The sequence below is a fragment of the Sorghum bicolor genome, chromosome 8 (genome assembly GCF_000003195.3).
Source record: "Sorghum bicolor cultivar BTx623 chromosome 8, Sorghum_bicolor_NCBIv3, whole genome shotgun sequence".
NCBI classification, from domain to species: Eukaryota; Viridiplantae; Streptophyta; class Magnoliopsida; order Poales; family Poaceae; genus Sorghum; species Sorghum bicolor.
In genome coordinates this window covers 6669411-6681411 of record NC_012877.2, presented here as the reverse complement: position 1 = coordinate 6681411, position 12001 = coordinate 6669411, and the positions used below count along the sequence as shown (strand labels likewise).

General features: G+C 47.8%; 1 protein-coding gene across 1 annotated transcript; it reads left to right on the top strand.

Moving 5' to 3' along the window:
- Positions 615–3346, top strand: LOC8082772. Its single transcript, XM_002442900.2, has 2 exons — positions 615–914; positions 2712–3346. The coding sequence occupies exons 1-2, from the start codon at positions 783–785 to the stop codon at positions 2988–2990; spliced, it is 411 nt and encodes a 136-aa protein (XP_002442945.1). The 5' UTR covers positions 615–782; the 3' UTR covers positions 2991–3346.

The window sequence follows — 12001 nt, the reverse complement described above, 5'->3', positions numbered from 1 at the left end:
CTCTTAATTGAAAGGCAGAGCTCCTGCCATTACGTTCAAAAAAAAAAAAGACGTGGCACGTACGTAGGACCATGGCCGGCCGGTCGGCATGCATGCGGTATGGACGGGGAGCACGGCCGCACCCACGCACGAGGTACGTAGCATATGAATGAACATAACCACCGGCCGTTAACGAGACCGCCTGGTGCCGGCCGGTGGCGTGGCGTGGCGAGTCCAGGCCCGGCACGCAAACGCAACAATATCAATGCATGCATGCGCCGGCGCCCGATCCCGTCAAAGCCAAGCGCGGGCGACGCGGCGAGCCACGATTGGGCGAGTCGGCTGACCCACCCCCCGCTACGTGTCCCGCCCGCACCTGACTGCAAACCACAGCCACACGTACTACAGTCTACAGGGCACCTCGGACCGGCACGGACGGACGCAACAACAAAGCCGGGGGCGACGACCACGACGCATGCATGCAGCAGGGCGCCGCGTGGCCGCGCGACCCCCCTCCCCACTCCGCGGCCGCCACGTGGGAGACCGACCGCCCGCCCGTACGGCCGCGACACGTCCGCCCCGCTTGGTCTCCCCCCTGCCCTGGTATATATACCTGCAGGCCATCGTTCACGAACGCAGGGCGCAGAGGCAGAGCTAGCTAGTAGAAATTTCGAAAATCGACACAGGAGAGGTCGACGACGACGTCGTATTTTTTTTTTTAAAAAAAAGGCTTGGAGTATTTTTCGGATTTGTATATATACAACCGACATCGAAGAGGAAGAGAGGCTGCTGCGGCGGCATCCATGGCGGCGCTGGCGGTAACGACGACGGCGACGACGAGCAGCAGGCAGGTGGAGGAGGCGCCGGCGGGGCGGATGTCGTCCATAGAGTGGGAGCCCAAGACGCTGACCCTCGACCAGATCAAGTTCGCAAGGGTAAGCACACACGTATGAATATAGTATATAGTGCATTATATCTATATAAGTATATATCATACATTTCTGATTTGTGAGAGACTATTTTAGCCCAGAACACTTGCATATCTTTCTCGGCGATTTTATTTTCCCTTTTCTCTCTCTGACGGTGATGAATGCAATTCCCCTGCCCTCATAAACTAATGTGTGATATCAAATTTCTAAAAAATCCAAGACTTTGTTATAATTATATAAGGAAGTACACGAGTGTATCACATTTCCTCTTGATTTGTACATACATGCATCTTCCCGGCCCTCCATACATGCATCGAAAGTCCCTTTTTTTTTCTCTCGTATAAAAACATTGTCGAGCACGCATATTTGATAATTCATATTCGAAATATATAATAGGTATACAAAGTTTCCTCGCTTGCGAACTGTTATGAATTTATATATTTTCTTTCCTAAGTACTACTATGATAACTAATAATAATAGTAAAATATATAATAAGTCCCAAATAATTGGAGTGTCACTGTTCTTGAAAACCTATTCAATTAGGCAGTCCTTTCCACGTGGTTAGGTTCCATTGCACCACTCCATCTTTCCCTGTAGTGACTCACCTACCTCTTTCTCCATCCACAAAATGCACTGAACAAATATTAGGTAATGCCTAATTAAAAGCCTTAATGTTTTACTGCTTGTAGGACATTTAAGGTATCCAGAAATATAATGTATTGATGTGTTCAAAATTTTATACTATAAATTAAAATGTATTTTAGGTGAATTAACTTCCTTCAAATTAGACAAACTATTTAAATGCATACTAATTATATATCTATTATTATTGTATACCACCAGATTTAAAATATTATGAGCATAAAATCTCTTTTTATAGTTAAAGAAGAGCTACATGTACGTGCTATTTGTTTTATTCAATAACTTGAGGTTTAAAACTTTTGCGTCAAAAACTTGAGGTTTAAAATATCAACAAGTATAAAATCTCTCTATATATAGTTAAAAAGGAGTTATAAGTCATTTGTTTTATTTAATATTTTATTTTAAATTTTTAGTATATCTTGTACTCTTTTGTCCTAAATTATAAGTCAGAGCCAAAGCATTTCAAGTTTAAATAAAATTATGGAAAAAAATATAAAGATTTATGCTATTAAGTAGATATATAATGAAAATATAATCAATGAAAAATCTAATAATACTTGATTGGTATTGTAATATAAATTTGGTTAAATTTGAGATACTTTAATGCCAAAAAAATGATTTGTAATTTAGAACGCCACATGCCATAAATTTTATTCTTCTTTATTTCTTGTATAAAAAAGAAACGAAACATATGACAACGGGCACTGATACACGCATGATTGACGTGCACACGTGTCCATGACGTACGGGGGTCTCCGTCACGCAACCTCAACGTCGTACTCGTACGTGTACCCCATGCGGCCGACTGTGGCCACACGTTAACGGGTGCAACTGTGACCGACAGAGACGTGCCCGGCCGGCACATTGCAATAATTTAATATTCCTTCTGTGTGCTGTTACAACACGTCGCAGAATGGACTATTCGTGTACCGCGACTAGACGACCCTCTGCGTACATACGTACGCATCAACTTGTGACAACGACGACGACGACGACGACCGTGTGACGTCTTTTTGCGTTCCTACTTTAATTTACACGTATAGCCCATAATACGTGCACGATATATATATATAAATACGTCCATATACGTATATACGTTTGTTAACAACACTAAATTAACGTAATTAACCAAGTGAGTGTTTTGTGTACATGTGTTGCAGGAGGCGGCGCTGTACGTGGTGAGCACCAAGACGGAGGAGGAGGCGATCCGCATCTTCACCGAGGGCCTCAAGCCCGTGCAGATGACGACGGCGACCGTCCGCAAGTCCAGCTCCATCGACTCCTCGTCCGACGACGACGTCGAGCTCGGCTGCTGCTGCTGCTGCTCCTCCGCCGGCTCCAACAAAGGCTGTTGCGGCGGCGGGAGCAAAGGCGGCCGCCGTGGTCGACGGCGGCGCTCCATGGACGACGACAGGGACGTCGCTACGGCGCCATTCTAGTAGCTACCTAGTTGTTCTTTTTTTTCCACTTCTTATTATAGACGTAAGTAAAGCTATTAGCTGCGTGCGTACTAGGAATAGTCTAGAGTCTACCTGTGTGTGTGTGTGTTTTTTTTTACCTCGCCTGTTTTTACTTGGTTATCCTTTGGCTGGCCTCTGGTTCGTTTGAAGGAGCAGCCGGCCAGCCGGCGAGTTTGGCCCAGCCTTTTAGCGCGGCGAATTTTTGTGGCACAGGGCTCTCTTAATTAGTACTCGTAGCTTAGGTACAAGAGATATGTAGATACCTGCAGAAAGCTTAGTGTACATTACAGCTTTTTATTATCTTCTCTCCAACTTTAGCACTCCATGTTTGTCTATAGTTTGGGTGCTCTCGCTTTGTTCCCTTCGGTCTTGTTTATAGTGTGAAAGTAGATGGAACGAGACACCTTTCATAGGTACTCGGGTACATGTTATATACTGGTAGGGTACAACATAAATTGTGTTACAAGTAATAAGCCGTAACCCCTAACTAACTAACTAACCGGCATGTCAACATGCAGCCGTGGAGTACAACACAAGAAGGAAAACAGAAAATGTACATGAACATATCCTACACAACCGAATGAGCTAAGAATGAGGAGTTGGATACATCACCCTTTTAACACTACCCCTCAATCTCAGCCACTTACAAGGTTGAGATTGGCCCTGAATTCCTTCATCTTGCCAATACTGAGAGGCTTTGTGAACCCATCCGCTACTTGATCACCGGTGTGTATGAATATGATATCCAGAAGCTTCTGGGCTACACGCTCTCGAACAAAATGAAAATCAATCTCAATGTGTTTTGTACGAGCATGAAACACTGAGTTTGCTGAAAGATAAGTAGCACCAAGGTTGTCACACCAGAGGCGCGCTGCTGGAGGATGGTGAACTCCTAGTTCGGTTAAAAGTTTCTGTACCCACATAACTTCAGCAGTTGCATTGGCCAAAGCCTTATACTCCGCCTCAGTGCTAGAGCGAGAGACTGTAGGCTGTTTCCTAGCACTCCACGACACCAAATTGGGTCCAAGGAACACGGCAAAGCCTCCAGTGGATCGCCTGTCATCTACACACCCAGCCCAATCGACATCGGAGAACGCACTGACCAGAGTTGAGTCCGACCGAACAATCTTCATCCCCGAATTCCAGGTCCCACGAACGAACCTCAGAATCCTCTTGACAACGCTAAAATGGGCTGTAGAGGGAGCATGCAAGAATTGACAGACCTTCTTGACCGCAAAACCGATATCTGGTCTTGTCAATGTAAGATACTGTAGTGCTCCAACCAAACTTCTGTACTTGGTTGCATCATCTGAACTGAGCTTCTCTCCCTCCTCAAGACTGAGTTTGGTGGTGATGGACAACGGGGTATCCACAGGTTTACAATTCTTCATGCCAGCCCGAGCCAGAACATCCATGGCATAGCACCCTTGCGAGAGCACAAGAGCACCAAGTGTACGCTGAATTCAATGCCCAAAAAGAAATGCAGATCGCCTAGTTCCTTGAGTGCAAACTCCGAGTGTAGATCAGCGAGAAGAGCAGCTGTGGCGGCTGGAGAGGAGCTAGCAACAATTATATCATCAACATAGACTAAAATATACATACACTGCTGCCCCTTTTGATAGAAGAACAGAGAGGTGTCAGTCTTGGATGGACGAAATCCCAGAGCAACCAGCTTAGCACACAACAGGGCATACCACGCACGTGGGGCTTGTTTCAAGCCGTATAACGCTTTGTTAAGCTTGCAAACAAAATCAGGGTGACTCTTGCTCTCATATCCAGGAGGCTGTTGCATAAAGACCTCTTCCAAGATGCCATGAAGAAATGCATTTTGAACATCAAGCTGACGAAGACTCCATCCACAAGAAATTGCAAGAGGCAAAATGAGTCGAATAGTAGCAGCTTTCACAACAGGACTGAAGGTGTCCTCATAATCAATGCCATAGCGCTGTTTGAAACCTTTTGCAACCAGCTGTGCTTTATACCGATCAATGGAGCCATCTGCTTTACGCTTTATTTTGTAAACCCACTTGCAACCAATGATATTTTTGCCCCGTGGCCGCGGGACAAGATGCCAGGTGTTATTGCGCTGCAAGGCATGAAACTCAGCATCCATGGCGCCAACCCAATCTTTGTTACCAAAGGCTTCAGCAATACTGGGTGACTCTTCTGCACTGACATCAGTAGACATGCACCATCTGACAGTGCCATCAGAAAATCGCTTGGGCTTGGAGATACCCTGTTGCAGCCGAGTAACAGGGCCCGACGGGACAGTAAGCACAGGTGAGGCCACAGGAGCAGGATCCACAGGGGATCGAGGTTCTAGGGCAGCAGAACCGCTGCCAGGCGCCGCGGCAGCAACTTCCCCACCGATGGGATCTAGCTGTGGCGGATGTGTGCTGTCTGGCGTGGGAGAGGCAGATGAGGACGCCGCAGAAGATCCAGGGTGCTGTTCGGCGGGTGCTGGCGCGGTTGATGGCGACAGCATAATCGGATTCGCCACCGATCCCGAGACGGATACGCCGGCGCCTGATGTCGAGTGCTGCTCCTGGGGATCAATCTCGACAACCGTGTTGTCTCCATGCACGCGACACATGAAATCACAGGTGCTTGCACTCGCGTTACCGCCTCCTGCATCTGCATTTTTTCCTGCAGGGTCACAAGGCAAGCTAGAACTTGCTGAAGCATCAGTTGTATTAGGAAAAACATCAGACCGATCATGCACTAATACATCCCCAAAACTAGATGATGGATTTTGCAAGACATCGGGTAGAAGTGCTAGCTCCGATCAGAGTTGGGCGCCAGCGTTATGATGGAGGGAGGCAAATGGGAAGATTTTCTCATCAAAAAGGACATCGCGGGAAATGTAAACCCGGCCACTAGCAGGGTCTAGACACTTGTACCCTTTATGAAGATTACTGTAGCCAAGGAAGACACATTGTTTGGATCTGAACTGAAGTTTCTTTGTGTTATATGGCCTCAGATTCGGCCAGTAAGCGCACCCAAAAGTACGGAGGAATGTGTAGTCTGGCTTAGTATTGAAAAGGCGGAAGAAGGGTGAGTCATTGTTTAGAACTAGAGTGGGCAGTCGATTGATAATGAAGACCGCAGTTAAGAAGGCATCATCCCAGAATTTCAGGGGTACAGTTGCATGAGCAAGGAGGGAAAGGCCCATCTCAACAATGTGGCAATGCTTTCTCTCAGCAGACCCATTTTGCTGATGAGTGTGGGGGCACGAGACTCTATGGCCTATGCCTATGCGCTTAAAATAGGATTGCAAGGCCTGATACTCGCCTCCCCAGTCGGTTTGGATAGTGAGTATCTTTCTGTTAAGCTGCCGTTCTATGAGTTTCTAGAAATCAGTAAAGCATTGGAAGACTTGCGATTTAAAACGCAGAAGGTAGATCCAAGTGAATTTACTGTAGTCATCAATGAAGCTAACATAATAACAATGATGCCCAACAGAGCTTGGTGCCGGCCCCCACACATCCGAGTGAATGAGATCCAAAGGGCCGGAAGAAACACGAGAAGACAATGAGTAGGGTAATTGATGGCTCTTGCCACATTGGCATGCATCGCATACAGTTTTATTCTCTGAATCCCTAACGAAAGGTAAATTGTTTCGACTAAGTAGATGCTGAACTACTCGAGTGGATGCATGTCCTAGTCTAGAATGCCACAGGGATGTTGACGGCTTCGCAACACCATAGGCTTGCTTATTCCTGATTTTATTTGATGAAGACTTCAAGGGGTAAAGGCCGCCTTCACATCGGCCTGTGAGAAGTGTTTTCCTCGTCTCTAGTTCCTTAACAAAGAAATGGTTTGGATGAAATTCCAAAAAGGCACTATTATCCTTAGCAATACGATTAACAGATAACAAGTTTTTATGAGCAGAAGGAACATTAAGGATATTATTTAGATGAATATCTCTAGTTCGGGAATGTAAAGTACTGTGACCGATGTGACAAATTTCCATACCGGATCCGTTGGCGGCATGAACTTGTTCACCACCATGGTAGCGGTCGTGCATGGAGAGTTTCTCGAGTTCGCCAGTGATGTGATCAGTGGCTCCTGAGTCAAGATGCTAGTTGGTATCTACACCATAGGAGGATGTCATCGCGGACGAAGCAGACTTTTGCGAGGGCGGGACGAAGGTGGCATCGTACCGTTTGAAGCAGTTGATCACGGTATGACCCTCCTTCTTGCACAGCTGGCAGAAGACCCCAGCCTGGAACGGTGCGGCAGGAGGGCGACTGCCACCACGGCCGCTCTTGCCACCGCGAACGAACCCGCCACAGCCCCCTTTTCTACGCGAAAAGTTGTTAAAGTTGTTGGTGTTGCCGCCGCGATTCCATTTGGCAGCAAGGTTCACGGAGGACTGCTGTCCGCCGCCAATTGCATCTCCAAACGCTGCTCGTGACTGACCAGCTGAGTGTACAACTCGGTCATGGAGATGGGCTCAACGCGGTTTGACACCGCAGTCACCACCGGGTTGAAGTCACTATCTAGCCCGGTGAGAATGTAGGAGATCAGCTCATCATCTTTAAGCCGACGCCCAGCAGATGCCATGTCATCTGCGAGCCCCTTCATCTTGACATAGTACTCGGCCACAGTAGATGACCCCTTGGAGGTAGTGGCCAGGGCCATCCTGGTGGCGATGATGCACGCGCGGGACTGCGCGGTGAAGAGGCCCTGGATCGTCGTCCAGGCCCCAGCAGTGGTGACCTCGTCATTAACCTGAGCCAAAATCTCTTTCGACAGATTAGAGAGAATAAAATTCAGGACCAAGTGGTCCTTGGCGACCCACTGGTCGTGGTCAGGGTTGGTCACAGACTGCTCCTTGTCGTCCTCCTTCTTGACAAGGAACTCGGGCGGCGGTTTCACCGCCGGATTGACGTACTTGAAGAGCTGGGCACCTTTCAGGGCAGACACCACCTGCGCCTTCCAGGATGCGAAGTTAGTGCGCGTCAGCTTCTCGCTCACCGGAATGAACCCGGCGATGGAGGGAACAGCAGGAGCAGCGGAGGAGGAAGAAGTAAACGCCATTGCGGAATTCCGTGTGGAGAAAGGCTCTGATTACCATGTGAAAGTAGATGGAACGAGATACCTTTCATAGGTACTCGGGTACATGTTATATACCGGTAGGGTACAACCTAGATTGTGTTACAAGTAATGAGCCGCAACCCCTAACTAACCGGCATGTCAACATGCAGCCGTGGAGTACAACACAAGAAGGAAAACAGAAAATGTACATGGACATATCCTACACAACCGAATGAGCTAAGAATGAGGAGTTAGATATATCACCCTTTTAACATATAGAAGAACTAAAGTTTAATAGATATTTAGCATATTTGTAACTATAGTAATTAGTATTTAATTATATACTAATTAGATTTAAAAAAGCAATAATGATATAGACCGACTGTCCGTGCGGCCGGACGCACCGATCCCACACGCTCCCACTCTTTATTCCATCACGGACGCATGCAACCCTGCACTAACCCGACCCATATGTGCTCTATGCTGACTCCCTCACTTCTCCTTATCTTTTTCTCCACCGCTCACTCCCACAGACAGACGTCACACACCGCACACCATGCCATTTCACTGTCGTCCTGCGTCGCTCATCAGCGCTCCCTCTCTCTCTTCCTCCTCCACGACTTCCATGCGATCTCACTCTCAATTCCCTACCAAGAGACAAGGACGACGACGGTGGCTTGAACGAGGTAGGCCGGTTTTCTCTCTCGATTTGAGCCCTTTTCCTCCTCCACCTCCTACTCCTCTACTGGATCTGAGCCCTCCTCCTCATCATCATCATCATCATCATTATGCTCATTTTCTAGATCTAAGCCTCCTCCTCATTCTCTGGATATGAGGGACACAACATTGGATAGGGTTCCGATGAGCTCTGGGATCATATCCTGCACCTCGGAACCATCCCCTTACTATTTTGTATGTTTTTTTGCTGTTTCTCTCTTGTAATAGATTTTTGGAGATGCTGTAAAAAATGATTTTCAAATGTTGCAATAGGTGTGAATCATGTGTTGCAGAAAGAGAGTACTATTGTTGAGATTGTTGCAATAGCGAATTTTCAACTATTGAAATTATCTTTTACAAATATTGCAGCACTAAACGGTGATTATTGAGTGGTTTCCATCTTTTCATGTTTCATGTCGTTTTCACCATGTTGCAATACTACTGCATGAGATCTTACATTAGTTTTTTTATGTTGCACCTTGTGTTGCGCTTTTTGTTTGTTATTGTAGTAGCTTTGGTTTGATAAGTGTCGACGAAAGCTAGTCGGCAGTCTACCTTGGGGTATACCCACGGTAGTAGTTTATCGGTAGACGGTGCGCAAACTACGAACTCGATGGTGACGCAAGACCCGGACAAGCTTTTTATCCAGGTTCGGCCGCCGAGTTGGCGTAATACCTACGTCCTGCGTCTGGTTGTATTGATTTGTGTTGAGAGAATCTGATGTCCTAGGGGGGTCCCTTGCCTCTCCTTATATAGTCCGGAGGGCAGGGTTACAGATCTGGAAACTAATCCTAGTCGGTTACAATTGCCATAGATAGTTTGATATCAATTCCTATTCTAACCGACTAGAATCCTGCTTGATCTCCACATCTTGTTTCCTTGCGCGAAACTCCAAGCCGTCGGATCAAACCTTGAGCTTGTCTCGTAATGGGCCAAGCCTCCTGGCCCAAGTCTAGCCGTAAGGGTATAGGGGTTTATACCCCCACAGCTAGTCCCCGAGCACCATGTATTGTGATGTAACACGCCGTCTTGAGCTTCTTCGATCAGTGAGGCTTGACGTCTTCAGTAAACAAAAAAGTCGCCCAAATAGTTGCAACGGTACTTTGACCAACTCAAAAGGCAGTTGATCAACGTTGACATCGAAGAAGCTGGTTGTTCGAAGAATGCATGGTGCTCTAAATTAAAAAAGATTTCTTTCCTGGTGAAGTGTGCCCACTTTATTTTTAAGAAAAGTATAAACCTCAAAAAAGCAAGCATATTCACCGCAAGGTGAAGTGTGCCCACTTAGTCCCCGAGCCTGGTAGTAGGTGACGTAGGTACGTGGTGCCAGGGTCAAAAAAAAGTCCTCAAAGAAATTCTGTAACTGAGATGCATCGCCAGATGCATCGTACCGATGTAGTCCCCGAGCTTGCTGGAAGGCGAAGTATGAGCCTTGTAGCAAGGTCTAAAAAATTAAATTTACCAGTCCGTCTGCAATTGAATAGACTGATCGACCAGTCCCCGGGTGTACAATAGTATGACCACCAGGACCCAAGCACCAAGTGCACTCCTTAGAATTCTGCGTTGCTATACTGGACGACCAGTCCCCGAGCATCGAGCGCTTAGTGGTCGGTGCGATATTTTGAAGTTCCGAGCTAATAGACTAGGAGACCAGTCCCCGAGCATCAAGTGCTCGGTGGTCGGTGCAGTCTTTGAAGTTCCGAACCGATAGACTGGGCGACCAGTCCCCGAGCATCAAGTGCTCGGTGGTCGGTACAGTCCCTGGATTGTTGACTCCCTACCAGTTTTGTCTGCTTGTTTTGAAAATTTTCACACAAAGAGTTGACGTGACGAGACCTTCTGACGGGATGTCAGATGGATGCATGAAAAGTTGCGCCTGGCAACTGTACAGCCGCCCTTTGCGCGGTTTGAGAAAAGGAAACCATCAATTTGTACGAAAACTCCGCCGCATTAATTGTCGATAATCATTGAAAACCGAAACGCCGCATCCGCCGTATGGCCCGCCCACTTCCCGAAAATACGGGAAGTGGGAGGGGTGAAGTTGTGGGTTATAAGAGCTCGACAGTTCCCCCTTTACTGCTTATCCTGCCATTGCCTTCAAGCCTTCCACTCTTACCTCCTTCAATCATCTACACCTTCCAAACTCGAATCCACTTCCTCGACTCCAATGGCGAAGAGCGACTCCAAGAAGAGGGCCGAGCTGATGGCCAAGGAGTGGAAGAAGTCCCACAGCACCGCCAAGTCTCTTGGTGACCTCGTCGATATGGGGCTTCTGCACGGCCCAGAGCTCGGCGGCTGGAGAGCGCCAGAAGGAGAGAGCTTCCCCGACCCCCGTGCCGGTGAGATCGTGGTGTTCGAAGACTTCGTTAAGAGGGGTTTTGGGGTTCCTGTTCATCCCTTCTTCAGGGTCTACTTCTTTATTATGAGATCGGGATTTGCAATCTGCACCCGAACTCAATCCTTCTTATTTCTACTTTTATCCATTTGTGCGAAGCCTATGTTGGCATAGAGCCGCACTTCGACCTTTTCCGCTATCTTTTTTGTTTAAGAAAGAAGGGAGCAGTTGGAGGCTCCAAGGTTGCTGGTGTAGTATACCTCAACCTTCGCGACGGAATGAAAAACCGCTACCTGCACTGTCCATGGAACACTTCCCTGACCGAATGGTACAGGAAGTGGTTCTACATCAGGGAGGAACCGGGCATCTCCACGTTTTGCGACGTGGGATACATCCCTGAGAAGTGGGTGAGCTGGACCGACCGCCCAGAGTTCGACGGTCAAGTGGCGGACCTCATGAAGCTGATCGACTGGTCGCGCCTGGACGGGCTTGGCGTGGTCGGCAACTTCATTTGTCGTCGGGTGATGCCCTGCCAGAAGAGGGTGCACTCGGCGTACGAGTACGCCGGAAGCCTTGACCCGACCAGGATGCGACCTGAAGTCTTGGAGAAGGCGGAGGTGCAGCAGCTGTTGAACGAGCTGTTCAACTTCGCGGATGGGGGCTTCGTCCGTGGTAGTGATCGGGTGCAAGCCTTCAAGTTGGGGCGACCAGCACCTAAGGTATCTTACTGATTATTTTTCTTTAGCATTCGTTATTGTCTGCTGCTGACTTATTTTTGTTACGTCTTGCAGATCGGAGATGTGGATCGGTGCGCGGTGTATGTGTCACTTGCACCCGGGATGGAAAATCCTGCAGTGGAGGAGCCGCCAGAGGAGGACGCTCGGTGTACTCGGTACAC

Coding starts and splice junctions, on each gene's coding strand:
- LOC8082772 (XM_002442900.2), top strand. CDS start 783: ATGGCGGCGCTGGCGGTAACGACGACGGCGACGACGAGCAGCAGGCAG. Junction 915..2,711: donor ACCAGATCAAGTTCGCAAGG/GTAAGCACACAC, acceptor CATGTGTTGCAG/GAGGCGGCGCTGTACGTGGT.